Source organism: Theropithecus gelada, chromosome 3 (assembly GCF_003255815.1).
Source record: "Theropithecus gelada isolate Dixy chromosome 3, Tgel_1.0, whole genome shotgun sequence".
Lineage (NCBI taxonomy): Eukaryota > Metazoa > Chordata > Mammalia > Primates > Cercopithecidae > Theropithecus > Theropithecus gelada.
In genome coordinates, this window is record NC_037670.1 from 11,047,319 (window position 1) to 11,071,572 (window position 24,254).

At 49.3% G+C, this 24,254-nt stretch overlaps 1 protein-coding gene across 8 annotated transcripts in view; it reads right to left on the minus strand.

Moving 5' to 3' along the window:
* CUX1 (cut like homeobox 1) overlaps positions 1–24,254 on the minus strand; it is a 472,214-nt gene that overhangs the window by 117,671 nt on the left and 330,289 nt on the right. For all 8 annotated transcript variants that reach the window (XM_025381011.1, XM_025381007.1, XM_025381006.1 and 5 more), the window contains one exon: positions 7,611–7,659. In XM_025381011.1, the coding sequence (XP_025236796.1) occupies positions 7,611–7,659 (49 nt within the window). The remainder of the gene's footprint in view (positions 1–7,610; positions 7,660–24,254) is intronic.

Genomic DNA, 24,254 nt, shown 5'->3' on the forward strand with positions numbered 1-24,254 from the left:
TGGTCTCGAACTCCCGACCTCAAGTGATCTGCCCGCCCCAGCCTCCCAAAGTGCTGGGGTTACAGGTGTGAGCCCCCGAGCCAGGCCTGACTGCAAAATTTCTGCGGAGCGGTTGCATTTGCAGTTTCCAAGTTCACGGACAGTCTCTCTGTGGCCTGTCTGTTGGCGGTCACGGTGGTCAGACTTCTATGACTTTTGGCTTCACCTTGTTACTTTCACGCAACTTTCTGATCACGTAGTTATTTAGGATTTCTGTCCTGAGGGCGTCGAAAAAAATAGAAAACTCACAAAACGAAGCGTTGAGGTGGTTTGTGTGGTGAGACATCCACGAAACAGGAGAATTCCCTAAAAACAGGCCTCATGGCAGTGAAAGGAAGGAACAGGGAAACAGACGCTGATCGGCAGCTGGGATGAATTCGTTTCAGGAGCTGAGAAGTGAAGCCCATCGTTGGCAGCTGAGGCAGGAAGAAGGGGGCCCTGTGCCGGGTCGGCGCGTGGTGACACTGGTTTTGAGGCTCTGGCATCTTCCTGAAGACCCCTGTTCAACCACCTGTAGCTGTGTTTCTAGATCTGGAACCCCAGACGCAAGAGCGGTGGCTGCCCTGAGACATCACTTCCCTGTGATTACTGCCGGGCTCCCGTCTCCTCCTGTGTCCCCGCAGAGGCAGAGCTACCAGGAGTCCTCATTCTACTTTTGTGTTTGCCTCACCATGAGAACAGCCCCTCGCCGAGCCTGAGCACTGTCCTGGGAGATCTTTCTTGTTGTTTCTTGCCTATTCTCTGTCCTTTGCTGAGAAACCAGAGTAGATGCTAGAAACATGGGGGCGAGGAGGGTACTGCTTGCATACCGGTGGTAACCCGTACGATGGCAGAAAACAGTCGCCCAGCAAGGGGACTGGCGGCCATGGGGCTCACACAAGCCGATGCCCGCCACCTGGCGACGGTATCCAGGATATTGTCACGAAGGTCCCTGGCGTGTGTGGCCCCAGGCACACCTCACATCCTCCTCCTCTCAAAATGGAAGACCCTTTTCGGGGAAATGACTCTTAGCTGGCATCAAGTTAAACTCTGCCTCCCTTCAGCAGTCACCTGGGAGGCAGCAAGCAGCCAGCGACACCGTGTCTCAGGAATTCTTCCTGTTAGAGTCAAGTCAGCAAATACAGAGACGGTTTCCACCGTGAGACCCGGGGGGCTTCATGTCTCTGGGGAAGGTGAAGGAGGCTGTTCTGCTCCCTGGGCTGGTGTCACATTCTTCACTGGGTGATTTGGGGAGAGGCAGCTGGAACCAGGGGTCCACGAGGTCACCTCATCCTAGAGGAAGTTCCACGGGTCCCCCAACCCCTGCCCATCTCTCCCCTGCCCCTGCCCATCCTTCCCAGCACTTTGGGAGGTTGAGGTGGGCAGATCACTTGAGGTCAGGGGTTTGAGACCAGCCTGGTCAACATGGTGAAACCCTGTCTGTACTAAAAATACAAAAATTAGCCGGGTGTGGGGGTGTGCACCTGTAGTCCCAGCTACACAGTAGACTGAGGCATAAGAATTGCTTGAACCCAGGAGGCGGAGGGTGCAGTGAGCTCACACCACTGCACTCCAGCCTGGGTCACAGGGCAAGCAAGGGCAATCCAAAAAAAAACAGTTTTCCTCTAACCTCAGTGCCCCCGATTGGGATGTGAATACGGGATGCAGACAGCTACGTCCAGGCCTCTAAAGTCTGAACAATTTGACTCATAAAACATGGTGAGGCACCATGGGAAGGACACAGAGAGGGATGGGCTTGCAGAGGATAAAGACAGGGCCTTGGGCCAGCTGCAGCCTGGCGGGGCGGAGGTGTTGGGAGAGGGCTGGGGCGACTGGCGTGAAACAGAGCCCCAGACCTGTGGAGAGACGACTGTGGTTAGGAATCTCTTGGGAGGCTCATTTTCTTCTCCCTCTGGAACCAACAAGAGGGAACCCTCACCGTCTCCCCTTTAAGGGCAGACTCCTTTCCACATCTCCCCAGTTTATACTTTCAGAGTGTGGCCTTTGAAGTCCCTGGTTTTATATGGGTTGGGGCGGGGGAGTCTCTGATCCAATCTTTCACCCCTTTCTCGGCCCCAGGTTTTGTCTCTTGTTCTCTGCTTGCATGGCCATTAAAATTCAGGCTTGAGGATACCAGAGATGAGCAAGTCCCCTGAGGAACAAAGCAGCCCCAGAGCCTACGATGGGCCTGCTTCCCCACCCCCAGCAATCACAGTGAAGTCTCGACTCCCAGAGGTAACCCCACGTCCGTGACTTTGCAGGAAGGAAGCCAGGAACGTCTACCACGGCTGCAGACCGGATGCCCACCACCACGTGTCCCACGCTGATGCTGCACCAGTGGCCAAGGCCTCCATGGAGACCCACTCTCCATAGTGAGGTTCAGCTGTGGTTTCTAACCCCTAACCTCAACCTGGATGGTCCTCCACTAGGGCAGTCTTGTGACATAAACACCAGGCAGGTGAACAGGAGGAGGGCAGCTCACTTCAATGACTCCCTCCCAGCCCCACTGTGGGCTAGGAGAATGTGCCACTGCACTCCAGCCTGGACATTAAAGCCCATATTCATTCAGTACATCTTTTTGAGCACTGACTCTGAGCAGGCCTCATAGATACTAAAATGCTGGTTTCAAAGCCGGGCTCAGTGGCTCATGCCTGTAATCCCAGTACTTTGGTAGGCCAAGGGGAGAGGATCGCTTGAGCCCGGGAGTTTGAGACCAAGGCCCACCAGCACCTCAGATCACCACTGCTCAGAAAGGAGGCCCTCGAGGGGCAGTGGGTGGGCTGCTGTTTTTCACCGCAAAAAAGCCGTGAATTGCTAAAACCCCGGGACGGGGTTTCACACACAGTTTGAAGCGCAAAGCTGTGGCTTCTTATTTACCCCGAGACGGGGTTTCACACGCAGCTTGAAGTGTAAAGCTGTGGCTTCTTATTTACCATGATATCTCAAGAGTTCTGAATCTTTACTGTCACCAATTGGGACAGTAAGTATTTATGCCAGTGCCCTGATGTTCAACAAACAGGTGTGAATGAGGCTCCGACGTAATTGACAGGTGCCAACTGCTCTACCACTTCTCTGTAACAGGAGCACAGTGCTTTAGCAATAAAAGAGCGCTTCAGGTCTCAGTAGAACATTCTAACTACATGCCTAGGGAAAACGAATGTTGTATGCCAGTGAGCTAGTAAATTGCTCCTCCTGGGGGTTTCCTGATAGGAAAGGCGTTGGTCCAGATGCCTGCCGCCTGCACCAGTGTGGGACCATGTCTGCGCCCTCCTCTTACTGCCCAGCCCACCTCCAGCTCACCTCCGCAGGGACGGCCTCGGGTCAGGCCCATGCCATCTCTCCCCTTACTGCCACACTAGCTTCCCACTGCTCTCCCGGCTTCTGGTCTTTCCACTCCCATCTGTTCTCCAAGGTACAGCCAGAGAGATCCTTCTAGAACTCAAACCTGATGTCTCAATCCTGCCTACGATTCTGCAGTGCTCCCAGGATTAATCCTTCACACTGGGACCCTCCTGCAGGCCTGGCCAGGTCCCCTCCTACCAGCCCACTCTCCGACCCGCATCTCTGGTGTTGGTTTTGAACTCCTGGGCCCAAGAGATCCTCCCACCTCAGCCTCCTGGGTTAGCTGGGACTACAGGTGTGCACTACCACACCTGGCTAGTTTTTTTTTTTAACTTTTTGTAGAGATGGGGGTCTCACTATGTTGCCCAGGCTGGTCTCAAACTGGCTCAAGCGAGCTCCTGCCTCGGTCTCTCCAAGTGCTGGTACTATAGGTGCCGCCACCACCATGCCCAGCTCTGGGCAGCTTTTCTCCTAGTTGATGGCCCAGGCCAACGTCCCCTTCCCTGGCTTTCCTTTAACCTTCCACTTCTTCTCCTGCTGAAAATATTCTCTCGATATTCCAGGGCTTGCATCTTTCCTCTCTGAATGCTTCTCATGTCACGAACTCCTAGACTTCAGGGTCAAAAGGCACCCTTTGAGCCTTCTTGTTCATTCCCTCCTTCGGTCCACTCTGTGGCTGATACCCCATCTCATGCTCTCCGGGAGGGCTGGCGAATCTGCTTGCATAGCTCTGGTGACAGGGAGCTCACTCTCTCCAGAGCAAGCATCTTTCAGCGTGGCACCTCTGGAGAGCCAGACTGAGGAGGACCACCGTTGGGAATAAGCTTCCTGGCTGGGCATGGTGGCTCACACCTGGAATCCCAGAACTTTGGGAGGCGGAGGTGGGTGGATCGTTTGAGCCCAGGAGTTCAAGAGCAGCCTGGGCAAACATTGCAAAACCCTGTCTCTACTAAGAACAATAATTAGCTGGACGTGGTGGCATGTGCCTGCAATCTCAGCAGTTTGGGAGGCTGAGGTGGGCAGATCGCTTGAACCTAGGAATTTGAGACCAGCCTGGGCAACATGGCAAAACTCCACCTCTACTAAAAATAAGAAAATTAGCCGTGCGTGGTGGCGTATGCCTGTAGTCCCAGCTACTGGGGAGGCTCAGGCAGGAGAATCGTTTGAACCCAGGAGGGGGAGGTTGCAGTGAGCTGAGATGGTGCCACTGTATTCCAGCCTGGGTAACAGAGCAAGACTGTCTCAAAAACAAAAATAAAGAAGTTTCCTCCCACCAGCCTCTGTGCTTGGTTGGGGTCTACAGGGGTCTCTCAGAAAAGGCGTGGCTCCGTCCCCTGGCCTTTCTTTCTTTCTGGTCGGCCCTTGAGAGCTCCAAGGACAGAACCTACAAATACCCCACAACGCTTCCCTCTTCTCATCTTTTCGTGTCCCAGATTCCTGAAATTAATCCTCTTGCTCGTTGTCCAGTGGTGCTGCTGTCTTTCCCCGCTACCCCAAGATGAGGAACGTCTCCGAACCCCATAGTTCCTTTTGTGTTAGAGCCCCTCCCTGTCCTGGCCATGGAGTTGTCTCTGAACAAACTCCAAGGAGCTGTTTTCTTTACAGTGTGGCTTCCAGTCTAAAATGGAATTTCCAGCCGGGCGCGGTGGCTCACGCCTGAAACCACAGCACTTTGGGAGGCCAAGGCGGGCAGATCACCTGAGGTCAGGAGTTCGAGACTAGTCTGACCAACACGGTGAAACCCTGTCTCTACTAAAAATACAAAAATTAGCTGGGCGTGGTGGTGGGCACCTATAATCCCAGCTACTCGGGAGGCTGAGGCAGGAGAATTGCTTGAACCCGGGAGGCGGAAGATGCAGTGAGCTGAGATTGTACCATTGTACTCCAGCCTAGATGACAAGAGTAAAATTCCGTTTCAAAGAAGAAAAATAAATAAATTTAAAAAACGGAATTTCCCAGGCATGGACTCATTGCTGCCAATGAGCAGAATCACCACCTTCTTCATTCTAGAAACTGTATTTCTATTAATGCAGCCATATCAGGCTATTAATTCTGGCTGAGTTGTTGGCGAGAACTCGCCTCTACCACTTACCACCCTTTCCTGAAGGCATGACTTTACAATTCCCCCAAAACCTGTGTTTCTTCAGCAGCTACAGAACTAACATTTATTTAGGCATCTTTTTCTTTTTTTTTTTTGAGATAGGATCTCACTCTGTCACCTAGGCTGGGGTGCAGTGGTGCAATCATAGCTCACTGCAACCTCTACCTCCTGGACTCAAGTGATCCTCCTGCTTCAGCCTCCTGAGTGGCTGGGACTACAGGCACACTGCCATACCCAGTTAACTTTTGTATTTTTTATGGAAATGGGGTCTTGTTAAATTGCCCAGGCTGGTCTCAAACTCCTGACCTCAAGTGATCTGCCTGCCTCGGTCTTCCCAAGTGTTGGGATTACAAGTGTGAGCTACTGCGCCTGGCAACCATCTACTTTTTATTCTGGCATTTTACCTCTAATCCTCAAAACAACCTTGCAAAGGAAGCATTAGCTAAATTCCCTTCCTTTCTTTCAAAAATTTTTAATATATTTTAAATCATGGTAAAATACACAAAGCATAAAATTTACCATCTTAACCATTAGCGTCCTTTTCAGTAGCGTCAAGGATGTTTACGTGGTTGTGCAATTAATCTCCAGAATTTTTTCATCTTGCAAAACCAAAACTTTGTACCCATTTAACAACAACTTCGTATTTCCCTCCTCCCCTCATCCCTGGCAGTCACCGTGGAACTTTCTGTCTCTCTGAAGCTGGCTCCTCCTGAGACTTCACAGAGGTGGAATCATTCCGTCTTTGTCTTTTTTTGTGACTGGCGTATTTCCCCTGGCATAATGGCCTCAAGGTTCATTTTTCTTTTGATTTTTTAATGACCAAGAAATTTAAGAGATTAAGAGACCCATCAAGGCCACACAGGAAATACCAAGTTAGTAACTGAACCCATGTCGTTCTGGAGTCAGCACCTGTCCCTACGGTCCTGTCTGGTGTCTCCTAAGACTGGGGTTCACCGAGTGGCTTTGGCACCTTGAGAAGTACGTTTGCTTTGCCAAACTTCTTAGGTACCTGGGACTGTCTCTCAGACCACAGAGAGCCTGTTCCAGACAGTGCACTGATATTCACAGGATAAGGCTCTCCCGTTTAACAAACCAGGCTCTCCTGTTGGGTACATTAGATTGTCCAAAAGAGCCATCTAAAGGCAAGGTATGCCCAGGACTGGCCTTGAGTGGAGAGGAGGAGTCGGTGGACACTTGAGAAATAGGAATAGCGATCTGTGATGAAGGTAACTCCTTCCTGTAACTGCTTTTTTTTTGAGACAGATTCTTGCTCTCTCGCCCACGCTGGAGTGTGGTGGTGTGATCGGCTCACTGATTCTCCTGCCTCAGCCTCCTGAACAGTTGGGACGACAGGTGCATGTCACTGCACCCGGCTAATTTTTGTATTTTTATCAGAGACGGGGCTTCACCATGCTGGCCAGGCTGGCCTCGAACTCCTGACCTCAAGTGATCCACCCACCTCGGCCTCCCAAACTGCTGGGATTGCAGGCGTGAGCCTGGCTGGGGGATCACTTTCTTTTCAGAGCAACAGCAGCACTGGCTAAAGCAAAATGTTTTCCTGTTCTGTGGGGTCCTTGTGGGAGGAAGGGGTTTGGGGACGGCTGAATTTTCCAGGCAGCAGAGTGTTTAGAACCACCCAACACCACGTACCTAATTATGTGCCAGACACTGTGCTGGGTACTTGCCACAAGGCCTCTCTGAGAACCAAGTGTCAGCCAAAAGGGGGCCGTCGGCTGACAGCCCTCGTTGGAGCAAGTGGCTGTGACCCATGAGAACGTGGTGGTAAGGAACTCTCCTAGGATAACACCATGGTAAGATGTCTACGCTGTCACGGATGCCACAGCTACACAGACGGGTGTTTAGAGACGGAGTAAGGAAAAGGAGACAGTTACCACTTTGGAGGGGATGTTCACCATGGGATGTCTGAGATGCTGGAACCACATCAAAGACTTTGCCAAGGAAATGGTTCCTAGGACTTTTTATGTCTTTTCCTACTTCTCACGACATCAGAAGCAGCATCAACATTGAAAGCTGTCAGTAAAAAATGGAAGGATAACCGGCCTTCTAACTTCGGGTGACACACCTTCCAAGATGCCAGAAACGGGCCCGCTAGTGTGGGTTTTAGGACTAAAAGCGTCCAGGGTCCTACCTGGTTTGCCCTTTCAAGGTCCGTCATGATCATTTCAATCTCGTCGGCCCTAGGAGGGTGAGAGGGAGAGAGCAGGTTAGTCACAAGGAGACCGGCTCAGTGGGTGACTGAAGGGACAGCTTCCTAGCTCAGGGCTTGGGAAGGGCTATGTGGAACCATGAGTCAATGCTGTCCAGCAGGAGGAGGTGGGCTCGCACTGGGGGAAGAGATGTGCTTGCTGATGCTATGCACTCTTTTGATAATCACGTGTCTGGTGCACATGGGCTGCCTGCCTTTGATGGAGTCCCAATCTCACTGGGGAGACAAACCCATAAAAATATAAAATCCACCTTGTCCTCTCAAGGGTTCAAAAAGAGCTCTGAGAAGAGTGCTCTGAAAAACACAGAGGGAGAAATAAATTCTCTTTGTGGGAGGGAATCAAGGAAGGGTGCAGAGGAGGTGACAGGTAAGTGGGGTTTTGAAGGATGAGTAGAAGTTTGCCAGGCTGGGGGTGAGAGGAGGAGACGGGGAAAGGCTACTTTAGGAAAAGGCACTTGGCAATGAAAGCCTCACCAGGAATGAGGAAACCAGGAGAAGGTGGTCAACTGGAGATAAGGAAGGCAGGTGAGGATGGAGACACAGGTTGGGGGACTGTACAGGCTGAGGTGCAGACTGTGTGGGTTCATAGCTATGGCCCAGCCTGCTTGTAAAAGCAACTGTCCAGGTTCTGTTTTTCCCTTTTTCTGTTTTTAAAGTATTTCCTTTAGTAATCTGAAGGCAAATACGTGAATCCAACACAGAGCGTCATGAGAGAGGAATGTGGAGAGTGTTTTTATGTTTGTTTGTTTTGAGACAGAGCTCTGTCACCCAGGCTGGAGTGCAATGACATGATCTCGGCTCACTGCAACCTCCGCCTCCCAGGTTCAAGCAATTCTCCTGCCTCAGCCTCCTGAGTAGCTGAGACTACAGGTGTGCTCCACCATACCTGGCTAATTTTTGTATTTTTAGTAGAGATGAGGGTTTGCCATGTTGGCCAGGCTGGTCTCGAACTCCTGACCTCAGGTGATCCAACCGCCTTCGCCTCCCAAAGTGCTGGGATTACAGGCATGAGCCATCACGCCCAGCCTGGAGAGTCCTTTTGAGAAGGGCATGGCCAACTCCAAAAGCCTATGGGAGGTTAGAGCAGGAAACCCAGGCAGACCACCACCCCAACGTCTGCAAGCAGGTCCTGAGGATGGTCTCTGTTAGGAGGCCACAGGCTAGAACTGTCTGTGACCCAAGGAAGGTTTTTTAGCATGCCCAAGGGCCGCGGAGCCAATGTTACAGCCACAGGGACCTGGTTGGGGTTGAGGGCTCTCATTCTATGGCTCTGAGTCCACACGCACCTGCACTTTGCTGCCTTCGGGATGCAATCCCTCCCTCAGCCACACGCACGGCCCTTCTACACCAAGGCTCCTTCCTCCTCTTGGCCTTACCCGCCACTCATTCTCAGGGCCCTGTTCTCCAACAACTCCCACCATGTGCGGGACCCCGAAGAGCCAGGCCTTCCTCTGCACTAGGCCTCCACTTGCGCTGCCTGCCTGAATGCCTTCTCCTCCCAGGGAACCTCATCTCCTACTTCCACCCACTCTGTCCTTCCCAGACCCTCCCAGCGGCTCCGTCTCAGGGAGTAGCACTGTCTCGAGTCCTGGTTTGCAGGTTTGAGTTTTCATTGGGTGCTCACACTGTGAGCTCTCTCTGAATGCTGGGCCGTAGGTCCCTTCTGCCCTATATCCCTCGAATTTGTCCAGTATTCACTGGGCTGTATGTCATGTTGGATGCCAGAGTCCTGGATGTGGCCCATCCTGTCAGAGATGGGCAAGTCTACTCCTAGGGACAGCCCAGGGCACCAGACAAGCCTGACAAAGAGAGCTCTGTCCTTCCGCAACCTGCTCCATGGTCCCAAGGAGGCAGGTGCAAGTGAGAGTACCTACTCACCCTACTATGGTTTGTCTCCACCAAAACTGCTACTGAAATTTGATCCCCAGCGTGGGGGCACTGGGAGGTGGGGTCTAGAGGGAGGTGTTTGGGTCATGGGGGTGGATCCCCTCATGAATGGCTTGGTGCCATTCTCCTGGCAGTGAATGAGTTCTTGCTCTGACCAGACTTTAGGGATTGGATGAGTTCCCCTAAGAGTGGGATATCATAACCCCAGGAACCTCCCTGGGTTGTCCCTCTTGGCATGCATCCACCTCCCCTTTGACCCTATCTGTCATGTTATGACGCAGCACGGAAGCCCTCGCCAGGAGCCAGGGCCATGTCCTTGAACTTCCCAGCCTGCAGAACCGTGAGCCAAATAAACCTCTTTTCTTTATAAATCACCTGGCTTCAGGTGTTCTGTTGCAGCAACAGAAAACGGGCTAAGGTACACCCTCGATGCTGAGAGGTGGAAAAACTGTCTCTGGGCCCCTGGGCTGAGGAATTTTTGTGGCCTGAGGCTTTTGCAGCCTTTAATTGCACACAGTGATTTGAGGCAGTCTTATCAACTCCCAGCAGCCTGAATAGGGTAACAGATGCCTTGTGATCAAGTTCAATGTTCATTGTATCTGTTTGAAATAATATCCGGCTTTCAGACTGGTCTGAGAAAAAGTCTGAAAAAGCCTGTCAAATGGCCTAGTTAAATGAAGCTATTTTTAGGACGATTTCATGAAGAAGGCAGTGTCTCTGTAAGATAAGTACCCAAACTGGGCCTCTGCAATACAGTGCTGGGTGCAGGCAGTGGGGAAGGGACAGGGCTGCTTAAATGACGAAACATCCCACTGTATCATCTCAAAGTGAAACCTACAAGATCTGACACAAAAATTGCTGTGCAAAAATAGTCTAACACTACAAATGGTAATTAAAAAAAATTAAAAGTGTTAAGGGTCTTATATCAGAAAAGGATAATCACCAGTCAGTGCAGAAAGCTGCTACCTTGACACCCTGTTGATGAAGAATTCAGAGTGTAAACTCCTTCAGACACAAAATAAAAGCTTGCAAACTTTTCTTAAGGCTAATTGCAAGGGTTTTTTTTTTTTTTTTTTTGAGACAGGGTCTCACCCTGTCACCCAGGCCAGAATGCAGTGGCATGATCTTGGCTCACTGTAACCTCTGCCTCCTGGGCTCAAGCAGTCCTCCTGCTTCAGCCTCCGGAGTAGCTGGGACTAGTGGCGTACACCAGCACACCCACCTAATTTTTTTTTGGTAGGGACATGGTTTCACCACGTTGCCCAGGCTGGTCTTAAACTCCTGGGCTCAAGCCATCCACCCGCTTCGGTCTCCCAAAGTGCTGCGACTATAGCCATGAGCCTGTCCCAAATCACAAGTTGTAAACATAGTTTTGTACTTTAGTTACCTATCGTGTATTTCCAGTGTTCACATACACAGGTCAAAACTGCCCTGGCTACCGTCACTCATTCATTCACTTGCTCCACAAGCGTTTCAGACCCCTAAAAGTTTCCTGGTGCTGGAATGGGCACATAGAGATGCAGACATGGGTCCTGTGTATCTCACCAATGTCGTAGATTTAAAAGATGACAACGAAAATACATAGCTGTGCGTACCCACAAGATGTGCAGAGGTTGACAATTGCCTAAATCCTCCTCTGAATGCATCAGCAGAGTTGGCTGAAGAACTTGGGAGGTGGATGGGGACTGGTCGGGCTGGTGAGTGAAGAGACACTGAATGTGGGTCTAGGTGAGGACTTTTCCTAATAGCTCCAGTGTGGCCCTATATAAGCCCTCTCTTTCTTTAATTCTGGCTAAATTTATTTTCATTTGAATACTTCTATTCTGTTTGAGACTGCTGTTACTTGGATATTGTTGGCATAGCTACTTCTGTCCTCCATGTCGTTCAACTTTTCTTTTATATTTTGCTATTTCTTTATCCTTTCCTGCTGCCTTCTGGATCAAGGTTAACTTGATCTAACTGGTCTTTAGCAATTTATCTTTTTTTTTTTTTTTTTTTTGGAGACAGGGTCTTGCTCTATCACCCAGGCTGGAGTACAGTGGTGTGATCACGGCTCATGGCAGCCTCAACCTCCTGGGCTCAAGCGATCCTCCCACCTTAGCCTCCCTAATAGCTAGGACTAAAGGCGCATGTCACCATGCCTAGCTAATTTTTCTATTTTTTTTTTTTTTGGTACAGATGGGGTTTTGCCATGTTGTCCAGGCTGGTCTTGAACTCCTGGGCTCAAGCGATCCTCCCACCTCAGCCTCCCAAAGTGCTGGGATTATAGGTGTGAACCACTGCACCTGGCCTAATTTCTACTTCCTCTTTCTGGAATTCCTATTAGGTGGATGTTGGAGCTCCTGAATTGATCTCTAATTTTCTCTTCTTTCTGACATCTACATCTATATGTTTTTACTTTCTGGGAAATATCTTCATCATTTTTTTCCATGTTTGTGTTGATTCTTTTATTTATTTACTTAAAAAAAATTTTGTTTATAGAGATGGGGTCTTGCTATGTTGCCAGGCCGGTCTCTAACTTCTGAGCTCAAGCAACCCTCCGGCCTTGGCCTCCCAAAGTGCTGAGATTCCAGGCATGAGCCACCAGACCCGGCTGGCAATGTATCCTTTCTTCTTTGCTCCTAAGTTATTCGATTTTTTACACTGTTACTTCCTCTTGGTCCATTTGAAAATTACCTGTTGGTTTTGCTTCACACTGCCAATATCTTCCTCTGTTTCCCTGAGTGCCTTTGTCATGCTGACTTTGTCTTTGTGGCCCAGCTGTCCTGCCTCATATCACACCCACTGTTGGGGTCTGGGTGTGTCTTTCAGAAGCACTGCTTTCCTCTGGGGCCCAGCTGTTTTTGCCTGTGTGCTTGAGTCCTCCCAGGGACACCAGCCGCTCTTTCTGGCAGTGTACGTGGTGGGAGGACAGATAAGCCAGCCCTGCTGTGTGTCTCTTAAGTGAATTGAAGGAGAAAAACACACCGCAGGCATTCAATACCTTTCTGCTGAAGATAGGAAGGAAGGGAAGGGGATGGCCCCAGTCTCCGAGATGCCTCACCGATGCCTCCCCTCTGCTGCTTGTCAACCAGGAAAACCCTCTGGCCAGGGAGCTTACTTAGCCTTGACTCTTGTGGGAGCAGCAGCAACGGGAGGACACCGTCTCCCTGGGTGCAGCTCCCTGATCCTGGGAGTGTGGAGCTGAAAAGCTGGAGGCCCTGGCTGCCTGGGGGTGCCGGCTCGCCCCTGGTTGCTTTCATCCACTCCTCACTTGCAGCCTGGTGTTGCCAGCGGCCAAAGGCCCAGGTATAGAGAAGAGCAAGGTTCCAGGGGCCCTGCTTTACACAGAGGCCGGCTTGGCAGGGCTGGGGTCCGTGCAGGTCGAGTCCAGTTCCTGCCAGGTTTGTGGGGCCTGGCTGGGGCTTGGGCACCTCCTGGAAAGTGCACACTCTCTGGATTTCTTCTCAGATAGCACATGGCTTTGGATTTTCACCAGGACACCCAATATCCGGAAAATCATGCCTCATCTCCAGAAGATTTCACGTCACTTATAAAAAATCAGTCACATTGACGCGGGAAGGTATACACTTGGCAGTTTGAGGCAATCGCTGGAAGTGAATTTTAAGTTTTCCATCTCCTGGTCAGTTGTGCTTTGGTTACTAAGCAACTGCTAAACGGACCAAAATACTGAATGTGATAACACTTACCTTCCATGATGAGGGCAACTCTCTTTTCCCCAAGCTTTCAAATGACAATGACAATACCACACTCTGCCGTTGCAGGGCAGGCCTATTCCAAATCAGAAATTGTGGTGACAGCCGGGCCCGGAGGGGCTACCGTCTCCATTCATAGAAGGGACCAGAAACCACAGGAGGGGACAATGGGAGGAACCAGGGATGCAGTTGGTGAGGAAACGTTCTGATTATTATTTTTAAAGTCGGCTGGGCACAGTGGCTCACGCCTGTAATCCTGGCACTTTGGGAGGCCAAGGCGGGTGGATCACCTAAGGTCGGGAGTTCAAGACTAGCTTGGCCAACATGGTGAAATCCTGTCTCTATTAAAAATACAAAAATTAGCCAGGTATGGTGGTGCATGCCTGTAGTCCCAGCTACTTGGGAGGCTGAGGCAGGAGGATCGTGAGCCAAGATGGCACTACTACATTCCAGCCTAGGTGACAAAATGAGACCCTCTCTCAAAAAAAAAAAAAAAGTCTGTATGTTTGTTATTCATTTTTCTGACAACTCTTTATTTTTGATGCGATATTTTTAGTTCCGTCGCCCAGGCTGGAGTGCAGTGGTGTGATCACTGCTCATTGCAGTCTCCAACTCTTGTCCTGAGCTCAAGTGATCCTCCTGCCCTAGTCTCTCGAGTAGCTAGGACTTACAGTTGAGAACCACCAAGCCTAGCTAATTTAAAAGAAAAATTTGTTTTTTAGAGACAGGAGTCTCACAGTGTTGCCCAGGCTGGTCTTAAACTCCCGAGCTCAAACAATCCTCCTGCCTTGGCTTCCACAGTAGCTAGGACTACAGGCATGCACTACCACACGTAGGTAATTTTTTCTTTTTTGCAGAGACAAGGTTGATCCTGCTATGTTGCCGAGGCTGGTCTTGAACTCATGGCCTGAAGCGATCCTCCTGCACTGGTTTCCCAGAGTGCTGAAATTACAGGCATGAGCCACTGTGCCTGGTCCGTTATTAATTTTTCTAAGGAGGTATTCTTTTTTAAAAGCCGAAAGGAAAACACAACTAGCTAAGTGTGATCGGGGCTTTGGAAGATGCGAAGTGGGGCCATCAATGTTTGCAGACCAGGACCAAGGAGGTGGGTCCTGCTTTGAGGCATCTCCCAACCAGTTTTTTGTTTTTTTTGTTTTTTTTTTTTGAGACAGTCTTGTTCTGTTGCCCAGCTGGAGTGCAGTAGCACAAACTCAACTCACTGTAGCCTCCGCCCTCCCGGTTCAAGCGGCTCTCCTGCCTCAGCCTCCCAAGTAGCTGGAATTACAGGCGTACCCAATCATAGCTAATTTTTGTATTTGTATTTGTATTTTTTGAGATGGAATTTCGCTGTTGTTGCTTAGGCTGGAGTGTAATGGTGTGATCTCGGCTCACTGAAATCTCCCGGGTTTAAGCAATTCTCCCTGCCTCCGCCTCCCAAGTAGCTGGGATTACAGGCATGCGCCACTACGTCCGGCTAATTTTTGTATTTTTAGTAGAGATGGGGTTTCACTGTGTTGGCCAGGCTGGTCTCGAACTCCTGACCTCAGGTGATCTGCCTGCCTCGACCTCCCAAAGTGCTGGGATTACAGTCCTGAGCCAACGCGCCTGGCCCCACCCTAGTCTTAATCATCCACTTTCTCTCCAAACTGCTGCCTCCCCCCACCGAATTAATCCCGCCTGACAAACTGTCTGCAATAAGTAATACGAAAATGCCCAGGGGTTAATACCACAACTGTAAATGCAATCTTGGAAGCGCAGTAATGAATTAAATGGCATGTGGTTTCATGGTGTGAGTGTCAACAGTATTCCAAAGATTTTTCATCCTCTTCATGCTGAAGGCTCAACTAACCACATCAGTATCTGCAGCCTGACATTGGTCTAAAATCATTTATTTTCCAAAGTCCGTAATAACCGCACATATTGTTTGCTCAGCAAAATGATTTATTATAAAAATTTAGTTCTCTCACCTTTTTATGAGCTGACAAAACAGCTTCCACTGATCTATTAACCTGCCCGGTATTATGCTGGGCTCTGACTTCAAATAGCGAATAATTTCAGTTTGGCCTAGAATATGTAGTTCATTCAATCAGTTCCCTACAGATCATTTCAGGGTATTCTCTGGGCTAACACAGTTTTTATGAGGAACTGAAAAGGACATGGTCAAGGTCGATGGAAGGGAAATTATATCCACGCTAGAAACTCTAGTATTTACTTTCACGCGAGCCTCCTGGGGGCTAAAGCGTGGCATTGGGGCACGGTGTTGGCGCATATTTCAATACCCAAATAAGCACGCTGACATCAGGAGCTGTTTAAAACAAAGTATATCTACAAGGCAGTTGGAAAAACATACACAGCGGACTTCAAAGACCAGTGTATCTTCTTAGACTCGATTCATAAGCCAATAGTCTCGGCCCAGCCCGATGGCTCACGCCTGTAATCCCAGCACTTTGGGAGACCGAGGTGGTGGATCACTTGAGACCAGGAGTTTGAAACCAGCCTGGCTAACATGATGAAACCCTGTCTCTACTAAAAATACAAGTATTAGCCGGGCATGGTGGCGGGTGCCTGTAATCCCAGCTACTCGGAAGGCTGAGGAGGGAGAATCGCTTGAACCCGGGATGTGGAGGTTGCAGTGAGCTGAGATCGTGCCACTGCACTCCACCCTGGGCACCAGAGCAAGACCCTGTCTCAAAAAAACAAAAACAAAAACAAAAAAACAAAAGAAAGAAAAAAAGAAAGAAAAGAGAGAAAAAGAAAGAACACCAATAGTCTCAATACCAGATGATAAAGTCCTTTGGCATTGAAAGAAGAAATATCTACAGATGAATTCCTCCTGCTTTAACAGAAAAGCTCCTGTTAGGTTTGATCCAGTGAACTCTCCTCTTCCACCCCAGGGTTGCACGTGATGACCTGCTCTGTCCTTAAGGGGGGTCATTTCTCAAGACAACCTACATCACAGGTGAGGCTTCCTTAGCACAGGGGGTAGAGGAAAGGGACAGAGGTGGGGCTCACTGGACCTCACTCAGAAAGAGCAGGTTACTGAAGCGGTGGAGACAGGGCCAGGCTCTTGAGGAAGGTCACTTGGCTCTGTGTCTGGAATCCCTTTAACTCAGGGGGTCAAAGAGTTGGGGAAGGAGTGGGGGACAAGCCCATAGGAAAAGCTGATCGGAGCACAAACACCTGATCTTCCGGAGAGGAAGGGCTGGTCTACTTGCAGTCTTATGTGAGCCAGGGCGAGATTACTCCCAGCCAAGGCACATGCTGTGGCTGTTATGCCCTGATGGCGATAGGCCCAGCTCAGACCGAGAGAGGGTGGTCTCCCACCAATAACGCCCATGGGGCACCTACCATGAACCACACCCAAGGGAAACAAATGTCCCAGGGGATGAGTGGGCAATGGCATAGTGGTGCTGGCACTGCCTTCTTGCTAGCACACAGGAGTACACCCTGCACGTCCTGGGAGTTCAGCAGGGATATACCGGGCATGGGTGGGTGGACAGGGACCCCCCTCCTGTCTACCGAGTGGGAGGTGCAGGGAGATGGCAGCCACCAGCGATTCAGCACAGTGACACCTCAGAAAGGGGCACAAGGGCCTCTGCAGACACCAGGAGAAACAGTATCCCGGAGTAGGGGACATCCAGTCTGTACCCTGGAGGATAAGGACACAGTTACTGAGCAGGGGACTCAGGGGCAGAGGGAGGTACAGCCGTCTAGAGAAAGAGGCCACAGGGGAACGGAAGCCTGTTCAATTTTGTAACAACTTTTCAATGGCTCTCTCGGGGTTGCGTGGCATCCCGTGACCACATCTGCAAATAAAGACGGCAGAGTCTCTTCCCACTCCCTTTTAATCTTATTTCACGATAGAACACTAGTCAGCCCTAAAAAGGAATGAGTGAATGACATTCACAGCAACCTGCATGGGATTGAAGACTATTATTCTAAGTGAAGTAACTCAGGAATGGAAAACCAAACACTGCATGTTCTACACTCATAAGTGGGAGCTAAGCTATGAGGATGCAAAAGACTTTGGGGACTCGGGGGGAAAGGGTGGGAGGGGGGTGAGGGAAAAAAGACTATAAATTGGGTGCAGCGTATACTGCTCAGGTGATGGGTGCACCTAAATCTCACAAATCACCACTCAAGAATTTATTCATGTAACCAAACACCACCTGTTCCCCCCAAATCCAAAATCTTCGTCTTTCTCTTGGACAACTGAACTGACCAGTGCTTCCAGAACTATCTTAAATATAAGAGAATCCTGGTTTAGGGCCTGACTGATACGTGGGTACCAGATCTAATGGCTCACCATGAAGCCATGTTGCTGAATTTTGGCTTTATATATATATTACATACATTAATATGTAGTTGTATATAACACATATATAATTATATATATACACATTTATTAATGAAATACCTAACTATATTCCTATTTTATTACGATTTTTTAATAAAAGATGGGTATTTCCTCTTTTTTTTTTTTTTTGATATGCAGTCTCAGTCTGTTGTCCAAGTTGGAGTGCACTGGTACAATCTCAGCTCACTGCAACCTTTGCCTTCGAGGTTCAAGTGATTCTAGTGCCTCAGCCTCCCCAGTAGCTGGGACTACAGGTGTGCGCCACCACGCCCGGCTAATTTTTGTATTTTTAGTAGAGACGAGGTTTCACCAGGTGGGTCAGGCTGATCTCGAACTCTTGACCTCAGGTGATCTGCCTGCCTTGGCCTCCCAAGGTGTTAGGATCACAGGTATGAGCCACCGTGCCCGGCCTCTTTCGTCCTGTTCTGTTCCTTGGAAGCGCCATGCTTGTCCCCTCTTGAGGCCTAGGAAGCCATTCCAGGTCTCAGCCCTCCTGGCCCTCCTCTGAGAGGCCTCTCCACAGCCCCACTCTCCATGGTCCATTCATTTAGTTTCTGTTGCATCTATTACCATCTCAAAGTCTCTTGTTCATATACTGATTACCGCTTATCCACTGCCAGAGTTCCAGAGGACACAACAGGTACTTGCAAAATACTGGTTGACCAAATACGCAAATTTATTTATTTATTTATTTTTGAGACAGAGTCTCGCTCTGTCACCCAGGCTGGAGTGCAGTGGCACGATCTCGGTTCACTGCAACCTCCATCTGCCTCAGCCTCCCGAGGAGCTGGGAGTACAGGCATGCGCCACCATGTCCAGCTAATTTTTCTTTTTTTTTTTTTTTTTAGTAGAGACCGGGTTTCATCATGTTGGCCAGGCTGGTCTCGAACTCCTGATCTCCAGTGATCCACCCACCTCGGCCTCCCAAAGTGCTGGGATGACAGACACGAACCACTGCACTGGCCCAAATATGCAAATTAACGACACCTGTGATATCTGAGGTCCCCTCTCCTCTTGACAGACAGCCATTCACTGGCTAGTATTCTAAAGGGCAGAAAGGGTAGAATTCTTTTGCCAAATTGTAACTATGACTTTTAAGGAAAAAGCCTACAAGATGTTATGGCAGAAGGAAAACGATTTGCTTTTCAGAGCCTTTGAAAAACAAGGCAATAATAGCCTTTGGGGAGAAGTACAGAAAGACACAGAATTAGGCTTCTTTTTGTCCACTGGACTGTGAGGTCCTGGAGTACAGAACCAGGCGGCCCGGCTCACCACTCACCACTCATCCCTGTGCCCAACACGGATCTGTGAACCAGGTCGGGACTGAAGACACGGAGGCTGATGGGGAAGGGGAGGAGGGGAGGAGAGAGTGTTTCTCGGGGAAAGGTTTTCTTGGCAGCCCTCATCTGCACGACTCGCCCTATCTTTCGTTTTCCACCCAAGGTTAAACCACCTCTGCTTTGGCAGGAGTAGAGGGGAGGATGAAGCCATCTTGCATCTTCCAAGCCCCGGATCAAATGTGTCACACTCCAGGGTGGCCCCACCCCTCCCCAGTCAAGGGCCTGGACGGAGAGTCGGTCCAGCCTGTGGAGCTTTATCCCTCCAGATAACCTTCTGGAAATAGCAGTTTTCATTTTTGCTGGAAGTAACACTGTGCCGAGAGACAGTTAAATGGCCCGGATGTCACCTCTGCCTGCTCAGAAATTAACCACGATTTGTTTTCTGTAGATTACCATTATATTAATTTAAATGATACAATAGTAACAATTAAAAACAAGTTTAGGTCAGGCATGATGGCTCACACATGTAATCCCAAGCACTTTGGGAAGCTGAGGTGGATGGATCACTTGAATTCAGGAGTTTGAGACCAGCCTGGCCAACATGGTGAAATCCCGACTCTACTAAAAATACAAAAATTAGCTGGGTGTGGTGGCATGCGCCTGTAATCCCAGCTACTAAGGAGACTGAGGTGGGAGAATTGCTTCAACCTGGGAGATGGAAGTTGCAGTGAGCCGAGATCGCACCACGACACTCCAGCCTGGGCGACAGAGCGAGACTCCATTTTTTGTTTTTTGTTTTTTGTTTTTTTTTTTTTAAAACAAACAAACAAACATAAAAACAAGTTTGGTTCAGCCTCATCTTTTCAATCCCAAATGGGAAGAAAATTTCCCTTCCTGCCCCACTATTTAGTTGACTTGTTCATGGGAAACGAATTTCAATAAAATCTTCCTTTAGCTCAGTCCGAGTATAGCTGATGAAGTGAACGAAATGACCTTCCATGGCACGTGCGGGGTCAACTTTCTACCTCTGCCAAACCAATAGCACAGCTCTGGCCAGCTGGGTGCTCACCAGAGTGTGTGACCCTCAGCATGACCAGGAACAGCCTGTGACTGTCACTCGGGCTTCAGTCATCTCCAGGCAGGGAACATGGGACAGCTGTGGCCCAGGGAATGAGGCTATGATATTGCATAATTCATTCGGCTTCTGCTCCTGAGACCGCACAGTGCCTCCAGGGATGAGCATCTGGGTTCATCGGCAGCTGCTTCCTGCATTTCTCTAGAGTTCTAACAGCCCTGCTCTACCCAAAGAAGTGGGGAGCGGGCTGGGCATGGAGGTTCCTTTGTTTTTTAAAATCAAGTGAAATTAGGAAAACTGTGCTCTAGAGAACAGTGCATGGCTGGCGGAAAATGGGTTGGAATTCTTCTCCGCTGCATTTTTATTTTCCAAAAATTTTTATTTATTTATCTTTGAGATGGAGTCTCGCTCTATCGTCCAGGCTGGAGTGCAACGGCACGATCTCAACTCACCGCAACCTCCGCCTCCCAGATTCAAGCAATTCTCCTCCCTCAGTCTCATGAGTAGCTGGGATTATGGGTGCCCACCACCACGCGCAGCTAATTTTTGTATTTTTAGTAGAGGCAGGGTTTCACCATGTTGGTCAGGCTGGTCTTGAACTCCTGACCTCAGGTGATCCACCCACTTCGGCCTCCCAAAGTGTTAGGATTACAGGCGTGAGCCCCCGTGCCCAGCCCTCCCATTGTCTTTCAGTTGTTTGACCTTGGACAGATTTCTGAGCTGGACAGTCACCTATACAGAAGAAGCCATGAAATTCAAAGAAAGTGGCATGAGGATAAAACAAGAACACAGAGAGAAAGGAAAAGGTTTTGTAAACCACCAAGCTCCATGCCTGGATTCCTCATGATGGTGTATGAAAGTCAGGACCTTTCTCTTCTGGTGAGAGCTCACTTCCAGTACCTGAGACCATCAGGAGATCGTCGCAACCACCCACGAAGTGGTTTTTGGCCAAAAACTTCTAGCCCAAATCTGATCAAGCTTCTAGATTTACAGGAAAGCGTGAGGACAGAGGAGCATGATAAACTATTTGGGGGAGGCAATCAGTAAAATCTCAGCAGCGCGGTGGGGTGGGGTGAGGAATCTTTTCTGGACAAATGACCCCATTTCTGGCATAAATACATTGCAAGGAAAAGTAAAAGCAATGAAGAGGGAATCTATACAATGACCAAGACTTAAAGACACACCAGCCAACTGCAACGTGTGGATCTTACTTGAATCCAAGTTCAATTTTTTTTTTTTTTTTTTTTTTTTAAAGACAGTGTCTTGCTCTGTTGCCGAGGCTGGAGTGCAGTGGTGTGATCTCAGCTCACTGCAACCTCTGCCTCCCCATTCAGGTGATTCCACTGCCTCAGCCTCCTGAGTAGCTGGGACTACAGGTGTGCGCCACCATGCCCAGCTAATTTTTGTGTTTTTTTTTTTTGCCATGTTAGCCAGGCAGTTCTCAAGCTCCTAACCTCAAGTTATCCACCCACCTCGGCCTCCCAAAGTGCTGGGATTACAGGCGTGAGCCATTGCGCCCAGCCTAAATTAAAATAATTTTAGAAAATAAAACCATTTATGAAGTTTGGGGGCAACTAGAAATTTCAAAACTGGCTAGATTTACCTGATCATATTAAAAAATTATTAAGAGTATTATTTTTACTATTTTTTTTGAGACAGGGTCTCACTTTGTCACCCAGGCTGCAGTGTAGTGCTGTGATCATAGCTCACTGCAGCCCCAACCTCCTGGGCTCAAACAATCCTCCCACCTCAGCCTCCTGAGTTGCTGGGACTCCAGGTGAAAAATTATTTTTGAATGTGCTAATTGCACTGTGACTATATTAAAAAAAGAAAGTCCTTCTTGTGAGGATATGTGTGTTAAAATGTTTAGAAAGGGAATGAAAGGATTCTGGGAGTAGCTTCAAGTCAAAACAGGAGTGGGGACAGGTGAGACGGGATGGGCCATGAACGGAAGATGCTGGCACCAGGCTACATGTAGGTTGGAAACGTAAACAAAAAACCCGTAAGACCATAAAAACAGTTAAGAGCATTACAGTAGTTGGGTATCCCTCCATCATCACTCATTAATTGTAAAGCGTGCACTGATGCTGACTGTTACTATTCCATCTGCAATGAAACAAGGTGATAAGCAAGACATTAAAATACTCAAGAAGAAGGAGAATCTAAAGGACGCTGAGTAGCTGTGGCTGTGGAAAGAACACGGATTAGAAGTGGTTGTCCTGGCCAGGCGCAGTGGTTCATGCCTGTAACCCCAGCACTTTGGGAGGCTGAGGCAGGTGGATCACCTGAGGTCAGGAGTTCGAGACCAACCTGGCCAACATTGTGAAACTCCGTCTCTACTAAAAATACAAAATTGGCCAGGTGTGGTGGTGTATGCCTGTAATCCCAGCTACTCAGGAGTCTGAGGCAGGAGGATCGCTTGAACCCAGGAGGTGGAAGCTGCAGTGAGCCAAGATCGCAGCAGTGCACTCCAGTCTCGGCGAGACAGAGTGCGACTCCATCTCAAACAAAAAACATGAAACAAAACAAAACAAAACAAAAAAGCAAAAAAAGAAGTGGCCATCCTGTGCAGTCTGCCTGATGCCAGACTCTAACTTTAGTCAAGACAGTTACCTTCCCAGCGTCTTATCTGCTCACTTGTCAAGGGGAAAAAAATGTACACAAAGAGCACATCTCTGTAAGAAGAATGTGACTTTAAAAAATAATACGCCATATGTATTTTTTTTTTTTCTTGACGTAGAAAAAGACTGGGCCAGGCGCAGTGACTCACACCTGTAATCCCAGTACTTTGGGAGGCCAAGTTGGGAGGATCGCTTGAGCCCAGGAGTGCGAGACCAGCCTGGGCAACATGGTGAAGCTCCGTCTCTACAAAACATTAATACAAAAATTAGCTGGGTGTGGTGGTATGCACTTGTGGTCCCAGCTACTTTGGAGACTGATGTGGGTGGATCGTTTGAGCCCAGGAGTTGGAGACCGCAGTGGGCTGGGATCGCGCCTCTGCACTCCAGTTTGGGCGACAGAGTGAGACTGTCTCATAAAAAAAGAAAAAGATTGTTAGCCAAGAACAGAAAATGGGAAGAAAATGAATTCTGGAAGGGACCCCCCCACGTATCATCTGACCCAGGAAGGGAACTGTCGTGGTGAGAGGCCTACACTTAGGCGATGGAGGAAACGGAGGCACAAGTTCCTGCTGTTGACGTGGTGGGCCGGCAGCCTGCCATCCATTGAGCCCCCTGGCCATGGGACAGTTACAAAGATGCAGGTAACATGGCTCCTGCACTCCAGGGACTTGCCCCAACTGTGCCAGGAATCACGGGTAGACAGCAACCCAGCCGGAAATGGGGACCAGTTGTTTCTTCTTTACTGTCAGATTTGTTTGTTTTTATTATTACTTTTTTTTTCTTAATAGATGGATCTTGCTCTGTTGCCCAGGCTGGAGTGCAGTGGTTTGATCATGGGTCACTGCAGCCTTGAACTCATGGGCTCAAGAGATCCTCCTGCCTCAGCCTCCCAAGTAGCTGGGACTACAAGTGTGCATCACCACAACTGCTAATTTTTAAATTTTTTGTAAAAATGAGGTTGTGCTATGTTGGCCAGGCTGGTCTTGAACTCCTGTCTTCAAGTGATCCACCTGTCTCGATCCCCTGAATACCTGGGACTACAGGTGTGCACCATCACACCTGGCTAATTTATTTTTTGTAGAGACAGGGTCTTGCACTGTTGCCCAGGCTGGAGTGCAGTGGTACTATCATGGCTCACTGCAGCCTCGAATTCCTGGGCTCCAGTGATCCTCCTGCCTCAGGCTCCCAAGTAGCTGGGCTTACAGGTGTGAGCTACCACACCTGGCCCTAGTTTCAGACTTTTAAAGGTGGTTTAGGAAGGGCTGCTGTTCCATCATCTATCCCCATTGTTTTTAACAGTCTCCTTCACATTTTAGTGTGAAACTTTGCCAGCAAACCTTCCTGCTGGTGGGAGTACTGCTTGCCCAATTTCTGCATTCTTTCCTTCAGAACCACCTTTCAGGTTCTGTTTGCCCTTCCTGGTTTACTTCACCTGTAAGCGTCCCGCCTGTAGCTCCAACAGACACTGCCCAAGAATGCGCCAAATCGTATTTTGGGCAAGACGTGGGCTTCTCTCTCTCACCCACCTCCTGAGCTGCACAAAAGATACACCACAGGGGAGCAATGCAGACCTACAGGGGAAGACTGCTAGGATTTCATGGGTGGGGAAGCTGAGGCACAGGGCGGATCAGTGGTGCATGGGCTCAAGGGC